The sequence below is a fragment of the Danio rerio genome, chromosome 1 (assembly GCF_049306965.1).
Source record: "Danio rerio strain Tuebingen ecotype United States chromosome 1, GRCz12tu, whole genome shotgun sequence".
NCBI lineage: Eukaryota > Metazoa > Chordata > Actinopteri > Cypriniformes > Danionidae > Danio > Danio rerio.
This window is the reverse complement of record NC_133176.1, coordinates 61,842,894-61,864,738: the sequence shown is the minus strand read 5'-3', so window position 1 is coordinate 61,864,738 and position 21,845 is coordinate 61,842,894. Positions and strand designations below refer to the sequence as shown.

At 37.6% G+C, this 21,845-nt stretch overlaps 2 protein-coding genes and 1 long non-coding RNA gene across 18 annotated transcripts in view; 2 read left to right on the top strand and 1 right to left on the bottom strand.

Moving 5' to 3' along the window:
• The window catches only part of adgre5b.2 (adhesion G protein-coupled receptor E5b, duplicate 2), a 12,572-nt gene extending 7,338 nt beyond the window's left edge, over positions 1–5,234 (top strand). For all 8 annotated transcript variants that reach the window (XM_005160221.6, XM_073908740.1, XM_073908745.1 and 5 more), the window contains 7 exons: positions 749–919; positions 1,004–1,198; positions 1,691–1,908; positions 2,185–2,343; positions 2,416–2,587; positions 4,876–4,971; positions 5,058–5,234. In XM_005160221.6, the coding sequence (XP_005160278.1) occupies positions 749–919; positions 1,004–1,198; positions 1,691–1,908; positions 2,185–2,343; positions 2,416–2,587; positions 4,876–4,971; positions 5,058–5,102 (1,056 nt within the window). In that variant the 3' untranslated portion in view covers positions 5,103–5,234. The remainder of the gene's footprint in view (positions 1–748; positions 920–1,003; positions 1,199–1,690; positions 1,909–2,184; positions 2,344–2,415; positions 2,588–4,875; positions 4,972–5,057) is intronic.
• LOC110439689 (uncharacterized) lies at positions 457–9,996 on the bottom strand. Of its 2 annotated transcripts, none has more exons than XR_012383523.1 (4): positions 9,641–9,996; positions 7,501–7,619; positions 1,081–1,217; positions 457–925 (listed from the first exon to the last, which is right to left on the bottom strand). It is a non-coding gene; the product is annotated as an uncharacterized lncRNA (long non-coding RNA). The 2 variants fall into 2 exon arrangements; XR_012383524.1 differs by lacking the exon at positions 9,641–9,996 and adding an exon at positions 8,114–8,261.
• adgre5b.3 (adhesion G protein-coupled receptor E5b, duplicate 3) lies at positions 7,116–21,845 on the top strand. 8 transcript variants are annotated; one of them, XR_012383350.1, is made up of 18 exons: positions 7,116–7,354; positions 8,387–8,452; positions 10,640–10,759; positions 10,911–11,036; positions 11,847–11,966; positions 12,154–12,285; positions 12,392–12,447; positions 12,744–12,833; positions 14,256–14,409; positions 14,544–14,660; positions 14,745–14,947; positions 15,461–15,648; positions 15,725–15,919; positions 16,480–16,697; positions 19,212–19,370; positions 19,442–19,613; positions 20,944–21,042; positions 21,125–21,845. XR_012383350.1 is itself a non-coding variant. In XM_017357117.4 (18 exons), exons 3-18 carry the CDS (start codon positions 10,666–10,668, stop codon positions 21,167–21,169), a joined length of 2,151 nt encoding a protein of 716 aa, XP_017212606.1. In that variant the 5' UTR covers positions 7,116–7,354; positions 8,387–8,452; positions 10,640–10,665; the 3' UTR covers positions 21,170–21,845. The 8 variants fall into 8 exon arrangements, 4 of the variants coding, with proteins under 4 accessions (XP_017212606.1, XP_005160275.1, XP_068076980.1 ...); XR_012383347.1 differs by having other exon boundaries at positions 7,116–7,398; XM_017357117.4 differs by having other exon boundaries at positions 15,461–15,631.

Here is a 21,845-nt window from a genome sequence, read left to right as displayed (position 1 = left end):
ACTTCATAAGCTGGTTTGACTAACTGGTTGGTTGCCTGTCCAAGATGGTTCACCAGTTGGCACACACTAAAGACCAGGTTAGACCAGCAGGAAACCCTCGACCAAACTTGAACTTGGTTTTTAATTAGGGTTTGAAGACTGTTTAGCCTCCTTTCCACTTTTGTTCTGAACAGTGTTGTCTTGCTAAAAGTTTTCACTTTTGAAGATGGTTAATCTTCTGAATGGTTAATTTAATTGCTTAAGGTAGTTAATCTTCTGAATTGTCGAGTCTTTAATGTCAAGTCGTGTTAAGTCTGGTGTGGACAGACAAATTCCACATGTTCTATTGTGTATCCGTGCCTAGAATTCTAGGATGGTTTGTAATTGCACCATGCTGTACCAAGATCACATGGAAATACAACTGGAACTGTAAACAAATATTCCAAGAACCGTTGGGCAAAGTCGTGGAAAAGCAACTTTACATGATAACTAATAACTTTATTTAAAGTTATTGACAAAGATAATACTTGAATTGTCAAGTATCAAATGAATCTTCATTGATCTCCCTGTATCTCTCACAGTCCCCAGCACCAATGTCCAGCATTCACTTGTGAGTTTTAGTAAAGCCCAGTATTTCAGTAATACTCACCTGTCTTAAAGTGAGGTGTGTGCTCTACCAGATTCACCAGATGCTATTCTCTGTGCTGCACCTTGTAAAAGTTACTCTCTGTTATCCATCTTTCACAATATCTCGTTTTCTATCGTTCAGGAGAGGGCGGAGTCTGGGGGTGTGGCTTACACCTGTGTGTACTGGAATGAGTCTGAGAAGGTGTGGTCTGGGCGGGGCTGTGTAAAGGAGTGGTCTAACAGCACTCATACAGTGTGTCACTGGTCTCACCTCAGTAGTTTCGCTGTGCTGATGGCGCTCTATCCTGTCCAGGTACACCTGTGATTCAGAATTTCAGAATTTAGATCAAATCTTTGCAGTAAAATCAGTTTGTATTTTCCCGTTCCTCTCCTGCAGGACACTTTTGCATCGGTGCTGATCACGCGTGTGGGTTTAGTTCTGTCTCTGCTGTGTTTATTCCTCTGTATCCTGACCTTCCGCTTCTGCCGCTCAATCCAAGGCACCCGGAACAGCATCCACCTCCATCTGAGCGTCTGCCTCTTCATCGCAGACCTCGTCTTCCTCTGCGGGATCTCCAGCACTCACAATCAGGTGTGTGTCGATCTCATATCTAGAGTTTATAGGAGATGGAGAATCAACAGTGATGTCAATCATCATGAATCATTTCCATTTCTAATTTACTCCTCCTTTACAAAACCCTTGAAACAATAGTTCCTACTCAACTCCAACCTGTAAGAACATTTCAATCTGGTTCCTGCATCTTTCACATTATAGAAACCACACTTATGAACATCACAGCTCAATCATTTAGTTCCCAATATTCCCCGCATTAACACTGGTGTGCCTCGTTATGCATCTTTTCTTCGGTTGATGACAAACATCCAGCAAACCTAAATCCACGCTTGATGTAATCTAACTACTTTTGGATTACATTTAGATTACTTTTGTGCTGAACTTTATTTGATGACACATACTGTACATTGAAGCAGGATAATCTTGTGCTATTTTGACAGATATATAGAACTAGTAAGCTTTCTGGACAGAAATATTGACTCTAATTCTTGACTGTATTGATCCTGTCAGGTGGCTTGTGCGATTGTGGCCGGTCTGCTCCACTTCTTCTTCTTGTCTGCGTTCTGCTGGATGCTGCTGGAGGGGGTTCAGCTCTACCGGATGGTTGTTCTGGTTTTTCACACCACATTAAAACACCTCTACTTGTACGCGGTGGGATACGGAGTCCCTCTAGTCATCGTCTCCATCTCTGCCATCACCTTCCCAAAGGGATACGGCACAAATAAACAGTGAGTGTGAGACAAAAAGCAGAAGTATAGAGCTGAATGCTATAGATGCTCTTTACAGTAGCACATCTATATCTGTATACAGCGCATGAAAGTCATTGTTTCTCCAGGCACATTTAAAATCACCACTGCAATCTTGTTCAATTATAATATTAGGATATAAAAAAGAAACACAGTTAGTAAAATCTATAACAGTATATCAGCGATATTAGGGACTATGAAGACAAAGAGGGCTGAATTTTTGTTGTAATGTTGTGAATGGTGCGTGTTGTTTTCCAGCTGTTGGCTGTCTTTGGAGGGTTATTTAATCTTGAGTTTCTTCGCACCTGTCTGCATCATCGTCATCCTCAACATTATTGTCTTCATCATCACCGTGTGGAAACTGGCCCTAAAGTTCTCCAGCCTCAACCCAGACCTCTCCAAACTCCACAAGATCAGGTGTGTGTGTGTGTGTGTGTGTGATTCTTTGTGGTTTATCAGCAGTTTTGATGAACTCTGTTGTGTTTTCAGGAGTTTTTTGGCGACCGCAGTGGCTCAGCTGTGTGTTCTTGGAGGATCTTGGGTTTTCGGTTTTTTCCTCTTCCAGAAAAACGGCACTGAGGTCATGTTGTACCTCTTCATCATCCTCAACAGCCTCCAGGGGGCGCTGATCTTCATCATGCACTGCCTGCTGTCCAAACAGGTACTTTAATACATGCAATAATACTCATGTGGGGCAACGCAGTGGCGCAGTAGGTAGTGCTGTCGCCTTACAGCAAGAAGGTCGCTGGTTCGAGCCTCGGCTGGGTCAGTTGGGGTTACTGTGTAGAGTTTGCATGTTCTCCCTGCATGTGGGTTTCCTCAGGGTGCTCCGGTTTCCCCCACAGTCATAAAACATGCGGTATAGGTGAATTGGGTAGGCTTAATTGTCCGTAGTGTTTGAGTGTGAACGAGTGTGTGTGGATGTTTCCCAGAGATGGGTTGCGCCTGGAAGGGCATCCGCTATGTAAAAACGTGCTGGATAAATTGGCGGTTCATTCCGCTGTGGTGACCCCAGATTATCAAAGGGACTAAGCTGAAAAGAAAATGAATGAATGAATGAATGAATAAATACACATCTGTGATGAACTGATGATTGTGTAATCTGCAGTCACATTAGAGTTGGAGCGTGCGAAAAGTGGCGGGAAAAAACAAGATGATACGACACTAATAAAATAAGTGATTGCTCCATAATTTAAATTTCTGTACATAGAGGTCATGTACAATTTTACAATTGGTCGCTTGCAATCCGGTGATGTAAATTTGGGGGTTAGAGTTGACTACACTTGACCTTGAACTTTGGAACGCATCGGTTTGGTGCAGTGTCATGTGTATGAATGGAAGTCTATAGGGCGAAAAGTGGAGTTTGACGTCAAAAATGACCTGTGAAAGATGCCAAAATATACTTGAGTAAAAGTAAAAAAAGTAGCCTAGAAAAAATAATAACAAAAGAGGAGAGTCTGGTTTCATTATACTCAAACATCCTCTAATGCAGCAGTGTCAAACTTCCTGGAGGGCCGTAGCCCTGCACAGTTTAGTTTCAGTCCTTCTTCAACACACTTACCTGTAGGTTTCATAAAAAGCCTAAAGGACTCAATTAGTTTGATCCGGTGTGTTTAATTAGGGTTGGAACTGAAATGTGCAGAGCAGCGGCCCTCCAGGAACTGAGTTTGACTCCTATGCTGTAATGTAAAGTAATGACAGAGATAATAAGCTGAAATAACAATGTTAAAAACACATCATTGGTTCCTGCCTGGAACTACTTTTGCTGAGCGTTTATCTCAAAATAAATACACACTTTAGAATGCTCATCAGCCAATCAGAATCAAGCATTCAGTTAAGATTAATAATATAGTATATATCCTCCTAAGACCCCGCCCATTGACTTGTGTCCTCTGTTGTGGACATTGCGGTTTAATGAATTTTCTTGGAAGTTTTGAGCTACTCTGTCAAGTCCATTGTACTGTTCAGAGGACATCCTGGGTTTTTTAGTGATATGTCAGTTGATTGGCTGGCATGCTAGGAACCACTTCTTACACTGCCTCCAAAATGGCAGAAATACAAAAAAGCATGTAAAATTGAGCTTTTTAAATATATATATATATATATATATATATATATATATATATATATATATATATATATATATATATATATATACATACATATATTTTACTATTATTATTACATATATGTTTGTTTATTAAAGTGTCAGGAACAATACATTTAGCTTTCAAAGCTGTTAACTTGTTTGTTTTTCAAAATATCATCCTTTTTTAAATGTCCACTATAGTGGACACCAGGACCATCTTAATGTAATTAATAACTGCATGTTGTAGGAGGCAGAACTGAAGCAGAGAGGATTATTTATAAGATAGTTGAGGGAGACTCTGATTTAGAGTCTGACAATGAGAGAATTAGAGACAATTAAAAAATGACGATCAGTTTTAAATCACTTTTATGTTAAATTTGTTTTGGATTAACATCACTTTTTTGTTTTTGTTTAGTTTTTTTAAAGTTTTTTTTTCAGACTAAACAATTTCAGGAATTTCAATACAAAAGAAAAAAAAAAGGTTTTGTTTTGTTTTTGGTACATTAATATTGGATTATTATTCCTTTACAGCCATATCCTCTACAGTTTTGTTGTCTGAGTGGTGGTCGTTTGGAACTAAAATGGTCCAGTGGTCCACTACAGTGGACATGCTCTAAAATTAAAAATAAAAACAAAATGTAAATGTAAAATGTTTTTTAACCCAAAAGATGTAGAAAAAAAGGAGGAAATTGGGTGTATATCAGCTATTCTGGTGTTTAAGATAATTATATTGGCATCATAATAAAAATGCATAACCTCTATTATGATTTTAAATTTTTTTTGTAAAACTGGCACTAGACACTGTATTATTATGTTACATTTTATCTAACTTATGTGATATCTTCTGTCGCCCTCTTCAGGTGAGAGTGGAGTATCACAGTCTGTTTGTGCGAATGTGTCCATATAAAAAGAAAGGAGACTACAGTGTCAGTACAGAGCCGTCTCACAGCAGTCAGGTACAGCAGTGTGTGTTTGAGTGTGTGTGTCAGAATATTCAGAGTTTGTGCCTGTAGTTCCTTCATTCATCCTCTGATTCCTACAGAAACGTCTACAGAGTGATCAGAGCACAGGAGAGTCACAGTTGTGAAGCGCTTTTCAAGTCCTGGTGGATTTTTATTGACTATTGAACACATGAAGTCTTGCTGTGACAAATGAAGAGTTTAACAGGAATACTGCAGAAGTGGTTCATCATCCACATTAAAACATGCGTGTTTTGGTGTCTTTGGCTTTGCTTGGTTCATATGAATTTAAACCAGTCTGAATTTATATGATATTTTAGATTATGCACAAAGCCTCTTCTTTGAAATGATGTTGTATTGCAATGGGGCAGGTCTTATTTAAAACCTTTAAATCTCTTCAACTATGGAAAATGAAAGTGAAACTGAAGTTGGATTTTAAGTGTAGTTAAACTAATGTCGAGAGGATCATGTACTTATGATTGCTTGTAGCCAGTCCCGCGTTATTCAATTTATGATTCACCAATCAGAAGATTCCTAAGCCACTATTAACACCCTATAATTTCCATATCACAGCCATCTTCATTTTGAAGAATACCCACTTCCACCTCTACTCCTCCTCCTTTCCTAGATGGGTGGCACGGTGGACCAGTGGTTAGCACTGTTGCCTCACAGCAAAAACGTCACTGGTTCTAGTCCCTTAGCAGCATGCCGAACAAGCTTTATAATCAATCATCAGCTAAGTGTGAACTCCTGAAACAGGGTTCAGAATTCACTAGTGAGAGCTTTGCAACGTATATCTAATCAGAGATATTATGGTTATTAAAAATGTTGTAATATATGATGTTAAAAGTCTATGTTACTTGCTTACCTTATAGCATTATTTAGTTTAAATATGTTCTACACTCTAAAAACACTAGGTTGTATTAACCCAACATTTAAGCAAAAATGCACAAACCCAGTGTGGTTCTAGTATGTTTTTAGTAATTTAAATTACTTTTTTAACCCAACTTTTGACTTGGGTTGAGTAAAAGTATGCATTTTTAGAGTAACTGCCAATAATGGGCTTATTTCACATATTGTGATGATGCATTGACACATTTATTAATGAACTAGTAACTTTTATATATATATATATATATATATATATATATATATATATATATATATATATATATATATATATATATATATATTATTAATATTATTATTTTATATATTTTAACATTGAACCTATTTCCTACTTTGGTATATTAACATGGCATTAACACATGAACTGATTTTCTTTCAAATAATTTCCAGTGAAAATGAATAAAACCAATGCGGAGTACAGTAAGGAGGGAGATTTCACAGGACAGTTTTGCTTAAATACTTAAATTTTTGTGCATTGGCACTCACTGATATACAACTTCCCAATAAACTGGAGAAGTTTTATCCTCTTGGGCCAATGTGTTTTTTTACATGCATTTTTTTTATTTCTCTTTGTTATTTGGGCTTATTGGAACCTAATTAGAATAAAAACCCAAGTTTCATCTTTTGATATGATGAAAATGAAAAAGTATGTCCATTTATGTGGACTTGTTGTCCAAATTTACATAAAACACTTTTCCCCGAAATTTTTGTGCATATTTATTATATAAAGTTTTTTTTTTTTACTTGCTTTGACTATCAGAGAATAAAAACAACCTTTCCCCCATTTTAGACAGTTAAAAGTAGGATTTGGGACATTTCTTATGCTGCAAAACAGCTTCATGATGACACTTTATGTCTGTAACAAAATATAAAACGTTTAAAGTATGTTAAATAGCCACTTAAGAGCTAAAATGTGCTGTCCACGTATGTGGACACTCAGGCAGTATGAGGTTAAAGAAGAAATTGCATTAAGCATTTTTTTAAAGTCTCCAAAGGATTTGTCCTTGATATACTAAAATGCTCATTTTACTTATTTATTTTTTTTAAGAACTTGTGTGTTTGGAAAGAACACGTACAACATAAAAGGGATGTACAATATTTCAAATGTCATGCTGTTTATTATTTTTAGGTTTATATTGCTCATTGTGAAATCAGCTGAAAATGAATCATGTTCTCGGGAAGGGGGGACATCTTGTGGTTAGATGATATATCAGATTTTATCTCATTCACTCAGTCAGAAAAGCAGCCAAGCCAGATCACCACGAGAAAGAGGAGTACAACAGCACATGCTGAAAGGGGTTTCTAGATTTCAGCAGTGATAACCAAGATTTTTGAGATTCCTCTGAACAACTGTAGGTGGAACAAATGACTGGTGAGACAGAGGTAAACGCTTTACGGACGTGAAGGAACAAGTGGCGACTGGAGACTTGTATATCGCGAACCTTCAAACAGATAAACAGTGACTGAAAAGGTAGAAGTTTTCTTAAATGGAGCTAAAATGGGCATTTATTTTGGGTGAGTAGATTCTGTTTCTTGTTTGAAAGAGCTAAAACACCACCAGCAACACGACTCCAGCACATAAATTTGCGAATCTGGACACACCTATCTTGTACATACCTGTATTATTTCCTCTGTTTCTTCAGACCTTTCCCCTCATGCTTATGACGTTTAATATTTCATCATGTCGGCCAGAGCAAACTTGTAATCAACCTACTGTATAGTCATCCGTCTGGGGTCTGTAACCAACACGAAAGTATAGTCAATACTAGCTATATCAGTTGTTTTGGAAAACAATTAATTGACTGCTGACTCTTTGAGTCACTTTTTACATTGACTGCTTTTCAGATTACACTGATAGAGGTAAAGTTGGTTTTATATTCACACATTCGGACTTTCCCCTTAATAATATAATTTCTTTAAAGTATTATTTGCAAACTCCAAAAAATTAGCAGCCAATGACTATCAAATTACAACATTGTTCACAGTCAAATAAACAGTGTTATTATTGTTTTAAAGTCACAATTGCATGCTAATTCCCATTGAATATTCAAAGTAACATGGTAAACAATATAGAGACTTCTAAATAAACGAATGTGGGAATATAAAACCAACGTTACCTCTATATTACACTGCAGCAAATACTAACAGCAGAACATCCTCGTATTTCTTTAAACGATGTTTGCAGATAAATGTTTTCTGAACCTTAAAATTACAATGGAAACAGCATTACCATTAGAGTCTGGATATCCGGTTCACTGTGTAGTAGCTGCTCTCTTCAAGAGCAGTATCGGTTAAAAAACTATCTAAAACTATAGTCAGTAGAAACGAATGGACGAGTAAGACGGTTAGCGAAAATAGCCGTTAACTTTTAAATTTGTGGGAACGCGCGAATTGCTTCCCGGGGATTCTGGCTTGACTGTATAGTCTATTTTATAGTTTTTCTACATTGTTTGAAGCACTATTTACGTTACAAATGATGATACAGTGGTATTTCTTTTTCCAGGTCTCTTTTTGCCGTCATGTAGCGGATGTGCCTTGGGGTATAAATTTGTTAAAAGGAAATGCGTTGGTAATTATGTGGTTTGAATAAGTGACAGTCATAGTTCTAAGACATGACACTGCAGGTAAATAGAAAAAGACTACTACTAATGGATATTACCGTTCTTTTAGTGTTTATTACAGCTCTTCTACAATGTTTAATGTACAAATATTTAATAAAGTATGCACTGACATTTCTTCTATGCAAAGCCAGTTTCAGAATTCGTATTAAGACATTTGAGGGAATTTTGCCTATTTTTAATTCAGAAAATACTGTAAAAACACAGAAACAAAATCCTTTTTGTACAATGAAATGTTGTGGAGCAACATGGTGGCTCAGTGGTTATTACTGTTGCCTCACAGTAAGAAGGTTGCTGGTTTAAAGGGGTGGTCCACTACGATATTATATTTTAAACTTCAGTTGATGTGTAATGTAGCTGTGTGAACATAAACAGCATCTCTGAATGTAAAATATTCAAAGTTTAATGCAAAGGGAGACCTTGATTTGTACAGAGTTAGCTTAGCAACGCCTACAATTAACGAATTTTGGGGACTACAAAAAATACTTCCGCCCCCTGTGAGATCACAAAAGTTCGTTATTGCGCATCCCACACTGCGCAGGTAAAGGCCGTGGCCAGAGGCGCTGTAACGTTACTGCAGAGGGAGAAATGCCATCCTGCTGTTTCCACAGAGCTGTTCTGTTTCTGTTGTTGGGCTTCCAAATGACACGACCCAAACACAGAAATGCTTACAGTTCAATATTAATTATGTTCCAGAGAACTATAAAATACATAGCAAGCATGATTTGACAAAACACAGCTTCCAGAATCTCTCCCAGTTCAGTGCTGGATTCAGTTAAAATCTCCTCAAAGATGGAGCAAGGAGACGCTGTGAACTCTGAGTCATGACCTGTAAGTGTTTTTATTTGTTAAAATTGATCATGACATGTACAGTGTCTAACTTTAACGGTGTGTTGTAGCAAAGATGTAAACAACGGGAAATTATGGTAACCGCTAACGACTTAGCTAACGTTACAAATCCATATTTATCAAACGGCTGTAAACGCACACACACACATACACATACACGCACTCTTGGCCAGCACCTGCGTCTCTCTGTGTGAGACGGCAGAGTTTCTCTCTATAGGCAGCTATGCTATGCGTTTTACAACTCGGACAATAAAGTCGCAAAAGATATGTGAACGATTCATGTTACTTACACAGGCATATTCCGCATATGCATGAAAGACGTCCTGTAACGCGTTGATTTAAAAAAAATACAGCAATGATTTCCCAACTGGAGTGTAACATCAAAAACAAATCAATCCAGGCTCACAAAGGTCTCATCTCACATCTTGTGCTTTATTCTGTCACCACAGAAAATAACTTAATCCGAGCATGAGAGAAAAAGAACAATAAAAATCTCTCCCGCGCACATGCGCTTCTCGTGTTACAGATGCTTCATCGTATACACGCATAAACACACTAAAAGGCACAGAAACAGTTAAAGGAGCCGCATCCCATTTTCACTCGTTACAGACACGTGTTGACTGACTGACTGACTGACTGTTTACACAAAACGCGCGTGCTTGTCAGGGCGTGACGTGAAGCCGATCGGCGTATCACAGCATATTATGATGATGACCAATCAGAGTCACTTGAGGGTGGGCCTTTTAGAGGAACTAGGAAATATGACAGTCGTTTTCATGTTAGCTGAGTAGCTGTGTATAATCAAAGTGAGATTTATGAAAAAATAACACGATTTCCTTCAAGTTAAACATGAGCACACATTGCTTTGCATCTTATTAACACAACCAAGCCTTAAAAATAACATTCTGGACCACCCCTTTAAATCCTGGGCAAGTTGGCGTTTCTCTATAGAGTTTGCATGTTGGCATGGGTTTCCTCTGGGTGCTTCAGTCCAAACACATGCACTATAGGGGAATTGAATACACTAATTTAGCCATAGTGTGTGTGTGTGTGTGGGAGTGTATAGGTGTTTCTCAGTACTGGGTTGCAGCTGGACGGTCATCTGCTGCGTAAAACATACTAGATAAGTTGGCGGTTCATTCTGCAGTGCTGACCCCTGATAAATAAAGGGAATTGACCAGTTGATGAAAAAATATTGTCTTTACCTGCAGTGTCTTGCCCTAATGTACAATACAATTGGTGTTATTACTTCATCTTGAATTCCACTTATCCCTCTGCCGCTTTTACAGATGAAGATGAGTGTGAAACTCCGGGTATGTGTGGTGATGCTCAGTGTGTGAATACAGATGGAAGTTACTACTGTACTTGCGCTGCAGGCTTCAAAATGAGTCAAACAGGACCATGTAAAGGTATGATAGAGAACTGTGAGATGGAGGAGTCTGCCTTACTTACATGTGCAAAATAATGCCATTGATTTTTTTATGGTGTAATGCACAGCACATGCTGTATATATCGTGCAGCTATAATCTGTACTAAAACAAGCCGACTAATGACTTTCAGATATAAATGAGTGTCTGGAGGATGAATTAATCTGCCCAGCCCAAATGAGGTGTGAGAACACCTTCGGCTCCTACGTGTGTGTGTGTCCCACAGGACATCAGTGGAAGAACGAAGCTGAATGTGAAGGTGAGATTTTGTCCTGCTTACATTTTCATTTTGTAGACTATTCACAACCGTTGTGTAAGAGAGACGTAATTTTTAATAGATTAAAATGTATTCATTGAGTGCTCAAATACATGTATATTATATTTATGTAAAGTTTGTTTACATTTGTGGTATGTCTTTCCCTCTGTTTGTAATGGTTTGCTCCGCTTATTATTGGACTGTTTTAAGTTTATTTTAAGGGGCTAGAAGTTAAAGTGAAATCAATGCAGTTTTTTCATTGCAGTTCAAAAAAAGCATCCAGTAAACAATTATTTGTCTGACTGATTCTGAAGATAACTGATACTACACCCTGTATAATTAGTTAGATTAATAAATATATTATAAACAATAGATTAATTTCATTTAAGGTTGGGTGATGAAATGGTAACAATAATTATTCCACTATAGTCTCCCCTTGATAGAACACGTTTAATAATTGTTTGATATATTAAATTGAATGTATATAAGTGAAAAGAACAGTTTGGTCATGCTTATTTGCTGATTTGTTGCATCTTTCGACACTTCAAATAGACAAATGTTTCGACTAACTGCCTTAATAAGTGTAATAGTTCTTTGCCTCTCTGTTTTTATATAGTAAATAACAGACTCCAGGCGATTACACTTAATTAATCCACAGACTTCATTTAACTGTTAAGGATTATAAAGTGACTGACTGACTAATTTTGCTAATTACATATTTACATGTTCTTCAATTTCTTTGTATTGAATTAGTTCTTTAGGACCCTCTTTGATCTTGGAGTTGCCATTGATTGATTGTGTGTGTGTGTGTAGATGAGGATGAGTGTTTATCTTCACCATGTGGACTTCACAGAAGTTGTTTTAACACCCCTGGAAGTTTCGTCTGCAAATGTTCTCCAGGATTTCGTGAACTTGAGGGCGGCATGTGTGCAGGTGAGCATCAGTATGTGCTGCTGTTAAAAATAATAATAATATTAACATTAAAAATGAAAGTGGTGTCAAGACAGTGATGGGTATCGTTTTTGGTTTTTAGGGCAATTTTGATGACAGATTTTGATCTCCTTTATACTACTCTATAACGGCACTGAGAATTTTTTCTAACTCATCATTTCTCTCACAGATATTAATGAGTGTTCAGAATCTCCAGATGTTTGCGGCACAAACGGAGACTGCATCAATAATCCAGGCGGCTTCAGCTGCAGATGCCATCAGGGCTTCACAAACTACGGAAACAACCAGTCCAAATGCATCGGTGAGCCTTAAAACAGCATAGCAAAGCAAACTATTCATGCATTTTTGGTCCCTCTGTTCAGTTAATCAGAATAGGTCAATCTACTTTTGATCTTTTCTGTGTATAGAAATGAGCTGTGATCAGTTTAAGCCTGAGCCTGATGCAGGAAACACACCGGAGAAGGTAGAAAATGTAGACTGCCAAGAAAATCAACTTGATTCATTTACTTTTACTTGATTAATTTCAATTAGGAATGAATGTACCTTATTTTTGACAAGTTTTAGGAAATAGTATCGTCTGAGCAAAAAAAAAAAAAAACCTAAAAGTTAAGGAAACATATATTTAGACTACTTGACTTTATTTTGTGAGGACTATAATTATTTGTTGATAAATTTTCGATATTATGTGCAGCTCTATTAAGAAGAAAAATGTGTAACACTACCAGACTCATGCTTCAATTTCTGTGTGTTTCCTTGTAGTTGAAGCATTTGATGTCACTGTTGATGAACAGCTGCAAGTCTCTGAATGATCCACATGGAGAACATTTCACTGCAGAGAAGTTACTGGAGGTAAAACACACACTGTGGCGATAAAACTGGGTGGATTACTTGCAACTGATTATTTGTAACTGATTGGGTGAATTACTTGTAACTGATTACTTTTAGCTGATTGGGTGAATTACTTGTTACTGATTACTTGTAGCTGATTGGGTGGATTACCTTTAAGTGATTATCTGTAACTGATTAAGTTGATTATTTGTAACTAATTAGGTGGATTACTTGTAACTGATTTGGTTGATTACTTGTAACTGATTGGGTTAATTACTAGTAATTGATTACTTGTAACTGAGTTAATTACTTGTAACTGATTGAGTTGATTACTTGTAACTGATTGGGTGGATTACTTGTAACTGATTACTTGTAGCTGATTGGGTGAATTACTTTTAACTGATGATCTGTAACTGATTGAGTTGATTACTTGTAGCTGATTAAGTGGATTACTTTTAACTGATAATCTGATACTGATTGGGTGAATTCTTTGTAACTGATTGAGTGAATTACCTGTAACTGATTGGGTGGATTACTTGTAATGAATTATGTGTAACTATTTGGGTGGATTACTTAAAACTGATTACTTGTCACTGATTTGATTGATTAAGTGTAACTGATTGGGTGAATTACTCGTAACTGATTAGCTGTAACTGATTGAGTTGATTACTTGTAACTGATTACTTGTAGCTGATTGTGTGGATTACCTTTAACTGATTATCTGTAACTGATTAAGTTGATTATTTGTAACTAATTAGGTGGATTACGTGTAACTGAATTGGTTGATTACTTGTAACTGATAAGGTGAATTACTTTTAACTGATTACTTGTAGCTGATTGGGTGGATTACTTTTAACTGATTATCTGTAACTGATCGAGTTGATTATTTGTAAGTAATTAGGTGGATTACATGTAACTGAAATGGTTGATTACTTGTAACTAATTGAGTTGATTACCTGTAACTGATTAAGTTGATTACTTGTAACTGATTGAGTTGATTACTTGTAACTGATTAGGTGAATTACTTGTAACTGATTACTTGTAGCTGACTGGGTGGATTACTTTTAACTGATTATCTGTAACTGATCGAGTTAATTATTTGTAACTAATTAGGTGGATTACATGTAACTGTTTGGGTGGATTACTTGTAACAGATTTGGTAGATTACTTGTAACTGATTACTTATACTTGTTCGGGTGGATTACATGTAACTGATTACTTGTTACTGATTGGGTTAATTACTTGTAACGGTTTGGGTGGATTACTTGTAACTGATTACTTGTAACAGATTACTTGTAAAAGATTTAATAGATTGCTTGTAACTGATTACATTTAACTGATTGAGTTGATTACTTGTAACTGAATGATTGGATTACTTGTAACTCATTACATGGAAAGGAACATGCACCTACATGGTGCTGAATGAACTGATTCATTTGACAGAACTTGTGCAATTCCACGGATGATCTGCTGTCGGAGGGAAATGTTGCAGACGGTGAAACTTTGAGTGTTTTTCTGGATGCGGTGGAGAACAGCATGCGTCTGATTGGTCCTCAGCTGAAAGATCCTGTGACCAAGATGGAGACGCAAAATACCTGTACGAGCCGTTTTTACATTAGCCCTAAAATTGCTCGAATTGAAAATATACCTAATAGAAACACTTTAAAAAATATTGTTACATTTTTATGCAAATTTGTAATGAGTTGTTTTGTATGATCATGTGACTCACAGATGCTGAGGTTGCGGTCACACGGAATCAAACTCCGCCCAGTGGGAGTGTCACTCTGAGCACAGGCTCCGCCCACTTCAATACCAGCTGGGAAACGGTTGTTGGCAAATCATATCCAGGTACTAATACTAGCAAATATGCACAAATAAATCCTCATGTAATCATATTCACATTCATGACGAGGTACAAATGCTGTCTTATAGGTTTTGCGTTTGTGGCGCTGGTCAGTTATAAAGACATGAACTCGTCCAGTGATCTGTTCAACAGTATGGCAAGAGAGAAATCGGATGTGAAGGAGAAACAAATAACTTACAAACTCAACTCAAAGGTGGTGACGGCCGTCGTCAGTAACCCAGACACCAAACATCTGTCAAAACCAGTGACGCTCATCTTTACACATGAGGAGGTGAAGAATCCACAGTCTAGCATAACAGATCAATGGAGTGGGTAAACGATTAAAATTAGTAAACAAATTATTTACTAATAAAAAACTGCCAGTGTCTCCTGCAGAGATGCAGATGCCTTCATTTATAGACACACAGACTTTGCTGTTTTGCATTAATCTATGTCTACACTAAGCCGGATAAATAAACATCTGAAATCATCCCTTAAAAGTCTCTATACTGCCCACAAGTAAACATTAGATGGTCCAGCCTGTGTCATTTCCATCTACCATTCCTTTATTTTCTCACCTCTTTCACCACAGAACAAGACTAAAATGCATCATTGTTTTCATAGACCACATTTATTTCCTATTTAACCACTTTCTAAAGGGTTTCAAAAAGATATGTTTGATTCATCTGAAGGCCAAAGTAGGGATATTTTTTTTAAACGAATATTTTAAACAACAATCTAATATAATTTATATGTGCAGCGTTTGTGTGTTCCCAAATTCAAACTCTTGCTCTGTGTTTTTCAGAAGAGGGCGGAGTCTGAGGGTGTGGCTTACTCCTGTGTGTACTGGAGTGAGTCTGAGAGGGGGTGGTCTGGGCGGGGCTGTGAGTTGGCGTGGTCTAACAGCACTCATACAGCATGTTCCTGCTCTCACCTGAGCAGTTTCGCTGTGCTAATGGCGCTCTATCCTGTCGAGGTACATCTGCAATTTAGGTAAATGAGCATTTAGCGTATCTATTTGAGATTTCAGCAGGATTTATGTATATTTTTTTCTGTTTCCCTCCTGCAGGACACGTTTGAGTTGGTGGTGATCACACGTGTGGGTTTAGTTCTGTCTCTGATCTGTTTAATTCTCTGTATCCTGACCTTCCGCTTCTGCCGCTCAATCCAAGGCACCCGGAACAGCATCCACCTCCATCTGAGCGTCTGCCTCTTCATCGCAGACCTCGTCTTCCTCTGCGGGATCTCCAGCACTCACAATCAGGTGTGTGTGGCTCTCATATGTAGAGGTTATAGGAGATGGAGAATCAACAGTGATGTCAATCATCATGAATAATTTCCATTTCTAATTTACTCCTCCTTTACAAAACCCTTGAAACAATAGCTGCTACTCAACTCCAACCTGTAAAAACATTTCAATCTGGTTCCTGCATCTTTCACAGTATAGAAACCACACTTATGAACATCACAGCTCAATCATTTAGTTCCCAATATTCCCCTGTTAACACTGGTGTGCCTCAGGGCTCTGTATCGGGCCCCTTCTTTTCATCGTTTACCTTCTTTCTCTTCGTAGTACCTTTCGTTTAGGCATCTTTTTTCTACTGTTATGCAGATGACAAACATCCAGCAAACCTAACTCCACCCTCGCTGTAATCAGACTACTTTTGGATTACATTTAGATTACATTTGTGCTGAACCTTATTTGATGAAACATACTGTAAATTAAAATGGATAATCTTGTGCTATTTTGACAGATATAAAGAACTAGTAAACTTTGTTGACAGAAATACTGACTGTAATTCTTGACTGTATTGATCCTGTCAGGTGGCGTGTGCGATTGTGGCCGGTCTGCTCCACTTTTTCTTCTTGTCTGCGTTCTGCTGGATGTTGCTGGAGGGGGTTCAGCTCTACCGGATGGTTGTTCTGGTTTTTCACACCACATTAAAACACCTGTACATGTACGCGGTGGGATACGGAGTCCCTCTAGTCATCGTCTCTATCTCTGCCATCGCCGTTCCAAAGGGATACGGCACAGACAGACAGTGAGTGTGCATGCAGAAGCACATCAATTTAATAGTGAAAGGTTTTCTAAACACAAGTTATGCTAGCATGTTCATGTTTTTTGATAATTTGTTATCTGATATGTAAATATGTCAACACAGTAAAGATACCCCCAATTCGAATTTTCTAAAGTAATACAGTATAAATTATTCTGAAACAGGAGTGCAGGTGTGCTAGAGTCAGAACACAGAAGATTAGCATCGACAGGAAAACATTTTCATCAGTCGTTATCAGTGAAACACTCTTTAAATGGTTAAACATCAACTCAGAAGCTGTAAATGTGGTTCAATCATTCACAGAGTCTCTGATGCTGGACATTAAGCTAGTGATAAAGTACATCCAGGAAGTTATCGCAGAATAAAATCCAAAAGTTTTATCAGTGGCCCAATGCGGAGCACAGTTGTTTAAGACTGAAAGGTTTATTCTGAGGAAACAATCGTCCTGGATGTAATTTTTCATATCCAAAGGCTCATGACAAAACAAAAATTAGACAAAAAACATCGTTCTGAGCCATATTAGTTTATTAATTAATAAAGTTATACGCAAAGTTGACAAAAACTAAAACAGCTGATGGAGTATACAAAAACCTGCACATTATTCCGACACTAGACAGAAACTAAAACAGCTGATGGAGTATACACTAACCTGCGCATTATTCAGACACTAGACTGAAACTAAAACAGCTGATGGAGTATACACTAACCTGCGCATTATTCAGACACTAGACTGAAACTAAAACAGCTGATGGAGTATACACTAACCTGCGCATTATTCAGACACTAGACAGATACTAAAACAGCTGATGGAGTATACACTAACCTGTGCATTATTCAGACACTAGACTGAAACTAAAACAGCTGATGGAGTATACACTAACCTGCGCATTATTCAGACACTAGACTGAAACTAAAACAGCTGATGGAGTATACACTAACCTGCGCATTATTCAGACACTAGACTGAAACTAAAACAGCTGATGGAGTATACACTAACCTGCGCATTATTCAGACACTAGACAGAAACTAAAACAGCTGATGGAGTATACACTAACCTGCGCATTATTCCGACACTAGACAGAAACTAAAACAGCTGATGGAGTATACACTAACCTGCGCATTATTCAGACACTAGACAGAAACTAAAACAGCTGATGGCGTATACACTAACCTGCGCATTATTCAGACACTAGACAGAAACTAAAACAGCTGATGGAGTATACACTAACCTGCACATTATTCAGACACTAGACAGAAACTAAAACAGCTGATGGAGTATACACTAACCTGCGCATTATTCCGACACTAGACTGAAACTAAAACAGCTGATGGAGTATACACTAACCTGCGCATTATTCAGACACTAGACAGAAACTAAAACAGCTGATGGAGTATACACTAACCTGTGCATTATTCAGACACTAGACTGAAACTAAAACAGCTGATGGAGTATACACTAACCTGCGCATTATTCAGAAACTAGACAGAAACTAAAACAGCTGATGGTGTATACACTAACCTGTGCATTATATCGACACTAGACTGAAACTAAAACAGCTGATGGAGTATACACTAACCTGCGCATTATTCAGACACTAGACTGAAACTAAAACAGCTGATGGAGTATACACTAACCTGCGCATTATTCAGACACTAGACAGAAACTAAAACAGCTGATGGAGTATACACTAACCTGCGCATTATTCAGACACTAGACAGAAACTAAAACAGCTGATGGAGTATACACTAACCTGCGCATTATTCAGACACTAGACTGAAACTAAAACAGCTGATGGAGTATACACTAACCTGCGCATTATTCAGACACTAGACTGAAACTAAAACAGCTGATGGAGTATACACTAACCTGCGCATTATTCAGACACTAGACTGAAACTAAAACAGCTGATGGAGTATACACTAACCTGCGCATTATTCAGACACTAGACTGAAACTAAAACAGCTGATGGAGTATACACTAACCTGTGCATTATGTAGACACTAGACTGAAACTAAAACAGCTGATGGAGTATACACTAACCTGCGCATTATTCCGACACTAGACTGAAACTAAAACAGCTGATGGAGTATACACTAACCTGCGCATTATTTTAGAAACTAAAATTATAATAAAATTAAAATGATAATTATATAAATTATTAATAATAAATAAATAAAACAGATAAGTAAAAGTTAAAGTAATAATATTTATTTTATTTTTATATTTCTTTCAACATTAAGTTTATAACTAGAAGTATGAAAATAACAAAAAATTGTGAAGTAAATTTAATAAAAGCTATAAAAACCAAAAACATAAAAAATAAATAATGAATATTCTCAAATTAACTTAAAATGTTCATAAAAAGCCATGTTTTTATATAATAATTATAGTATTATGCAGTTTTTCATTATTTAACACTGAGTTGTATATAGTTAACAGGAAAATGAAGAGAAAGTCTCCTGATTACCCTTTTGTGAATGGTGTGTGTTGTTTTCCAGCTGTTGGCTTTCTCTGGAGGGTTATTTAATCTTGAGTTTCTTTATACCCGTCTGCATCATCGTCATCCTCAACATTACAGTCTTCATCATCACCGTGTGGAAACTGGCCCTAAAGTTCTCCAGCCTCAACCCAGACCTCTCCAAACTCCACAAGATCAGGTGTGTGTGTGTGTTTGTGTGATTCCTGGTGCTTTTATCAGCAGTTTTGATGAACTCTGTTGTGTTTTCAGGAGTTTTTTGGCGACCGCAGTGGCTCAGCTGTGTGTTCTTGGAGGATCTTGGGTTTTCGGCTTCTTCCTCTTCCAGAAAAACGGCACTGAGGTCATGTTGTACCTCTTCATCATCCTCAACAGCCTCCAGGGGGCGCTGATCTTCATCATGCACTGCCTGCTGTCCAAACAGGTAAAGACGCACAATAATACACATCTGTGATGATACCACATGGTAGCAGTGGCTTGTTTTAGGCTTCACTGACATCCTGCAGGATTTCAATTATTTAAAGTGACACAAAAATTTTAACTCAGACCTTGTAATCAGTAATCACAGCAAAACAGTTTATTAGGTACATTTTTACAACTGATCATTAATGCAAATTTCTTATCAGCCAATCACATGGCAGCAGGTCAATGCATTTAGGCATGTAGACATGTAGGGAAGAAAGGGGATTTAAGAGACTTTGAACGTGGCATGGTTGTTGCTGCCAGACGGGCTGCTCTGAGTATTTCAGAAACTGCTGATCTACTGGGATTTTCATGCACAACCATCTCTAGGGTTTACAGAGAATGCTCCGACAAAGAGGAAATATCCAGTTAGCGGCAGCTCTGTGGGCGCAAATGCCTTGTTGATGAGGTCAGAGGTCAGAGGAGAATGGCCAGACTGGTTTCAGCTAATAGAAAGGGGACAGTAACTCAAATAAGCACTCGTTACAACTGAGCTCTGCAGAAGAGCATCTCTGAACACACAACACGGCCAACCTTGAGGCGGATGGGCTACAGCAGCAGAAGAGCACACCGGGTGCCGCTCCTGTCAGCTAAGAACAGGAAACTGAGGCTACAATTCACACAGACTCACCAAAACTGGACAATAGAAGATTGGAGAAACGTTGCTGCTCTGATGAGTCTCCATTTCTGCTGACACATTCGGATGCTCGGCTCACAATCTGCCCTCAACAACATGAAAGCATGGATCATCCTGCCTTGTATCAGCGGTTCAGGCTGGTGGTGGTGGTGTAATGGTGTGGGGGAGATTTTCTTTGGGTCCATTAGTACCAATTGAGCATCAACGCCACAGCCTACCTGAGTATTGCTGCTGACCATGTCCATCCCTTTATGAGCACAGTGTCTCCATCTTCTGATGGCTACTTCCAGCAGGATAACGCAGCATGTCATAAAGCTCAATCATCTCAGACTGGTGAACATGACGATGAGTTCACTGTACTCAAATGGCCTCCACAGTCACCAGAGCTCAATCCAATAGAGCAGATTTGGGATGTGGTGGAACGGGAGATTGGCATCATGGATGTGCAGCCGACAAATCTGCAGCAACTGTGTGATGCTATCATGACAATATGGGGCAAAATCTCTGAGGAATATTTACAGTAGCTTATTGAATCTCTGCCATGAAGGATTAAGGCAGCTCTGATGGCAAAAGGGTGTACTAGTAAGGTGTACCTAATAAAGTTTAGTTTTGGTGAAATGATTTGTATTATTTGCTGTTGTGTCGCCCCCTTCAGGTGAGAGTGGAGTATCGCAGTCTGTTTATGCGAATGTGTTCGAACAAGAAGAAAGGAGACTACAGTGTCAGTAGTACAGAGCCGTCTCACAGCAGTCAGGTATGGCAGTGTGTGTTTGAGCAGGTTGCATATCAATAATCAATAATCAGTTTGTGGTTTAAGTTCATTCATTACATTACAGAAGCCTCTACAAATCGACCAGAGCACAGGAGAGTCGACAATCTGAAGCTGTGAGCGATTTATACAAAAACTTCAGCATTTTTGTCCAGTTTATTGAATTTCAGGATCTAATATGTACTTTTAATGTGTAAAGATACTGTAGATGTGGTTTATTATTTTCTGTGTGAAGTTGCATATGTAAACTAGAGATGCAATATTGTAAATGTAAAATCATCATGCGTTTGGTTGAAATTCATGCCATTTCTTACGCCATTTAATTAACAGAAAGTTTAGATCATTTTTAATGTTGTGCAGCTCATTGTAGGCAGCTTTTTTAAATTCTGAATATTTAAAATGATTATTTTTAATAATATTGTGGTTGTGTTGATTTGATTGTTGCAAAATATGTAAAAAAAAAATTAATTAAAAGTAAAATGAAAGTGAAAGTATTGTTGAGTTCAAACAGAGTTTATTGTTAATATTAATATTATATTATTGTGTTGAAAAATTGTCACAAAAATGTAGTAATAATAATAGTAATAATAATAGAAACAAAAAAATGAAATTAATAATATAGTTCTGAGTTTATTGTGTGGGTTTTACAATACAAATGATTTAGTTAGAAAGACTCAAGAAGAAAAAACTTTTTTATAAGACCTTGTATAAAAAGTGATGTATTTTTGTGTACTAAGATTTGTCGACTGTATGTTTACATTTATTAAAAATATAGTTTTATAAACAAA

What these genes read in the sequence shown, in the direction of transcription:
- adgre5b.3 (XM_005160218.6), top strand. Translation starts at nt 7,371, where the DNA reads ATGGAGCTAAAATGGGCATTTATTTTGG. An exon ending in TGTTGGCAAATCATATCCAG is followed by an intron (nt 14,661 to 14,744) that starts GTACTAATACTA and finishes GCTGTCTTATAG; the next exon opens with GTTTTGCGTTTGTGGCGCTG. An exon ending in ACTGCCTGCTGTCCAAACAG is followed by an intron (nt 19,614 to 20,943) that starts GTAAAGACGCAC and finishes CGCCCCCTTCAG; the next exon opens with GTGAGAGTGGAGTATCGCAG.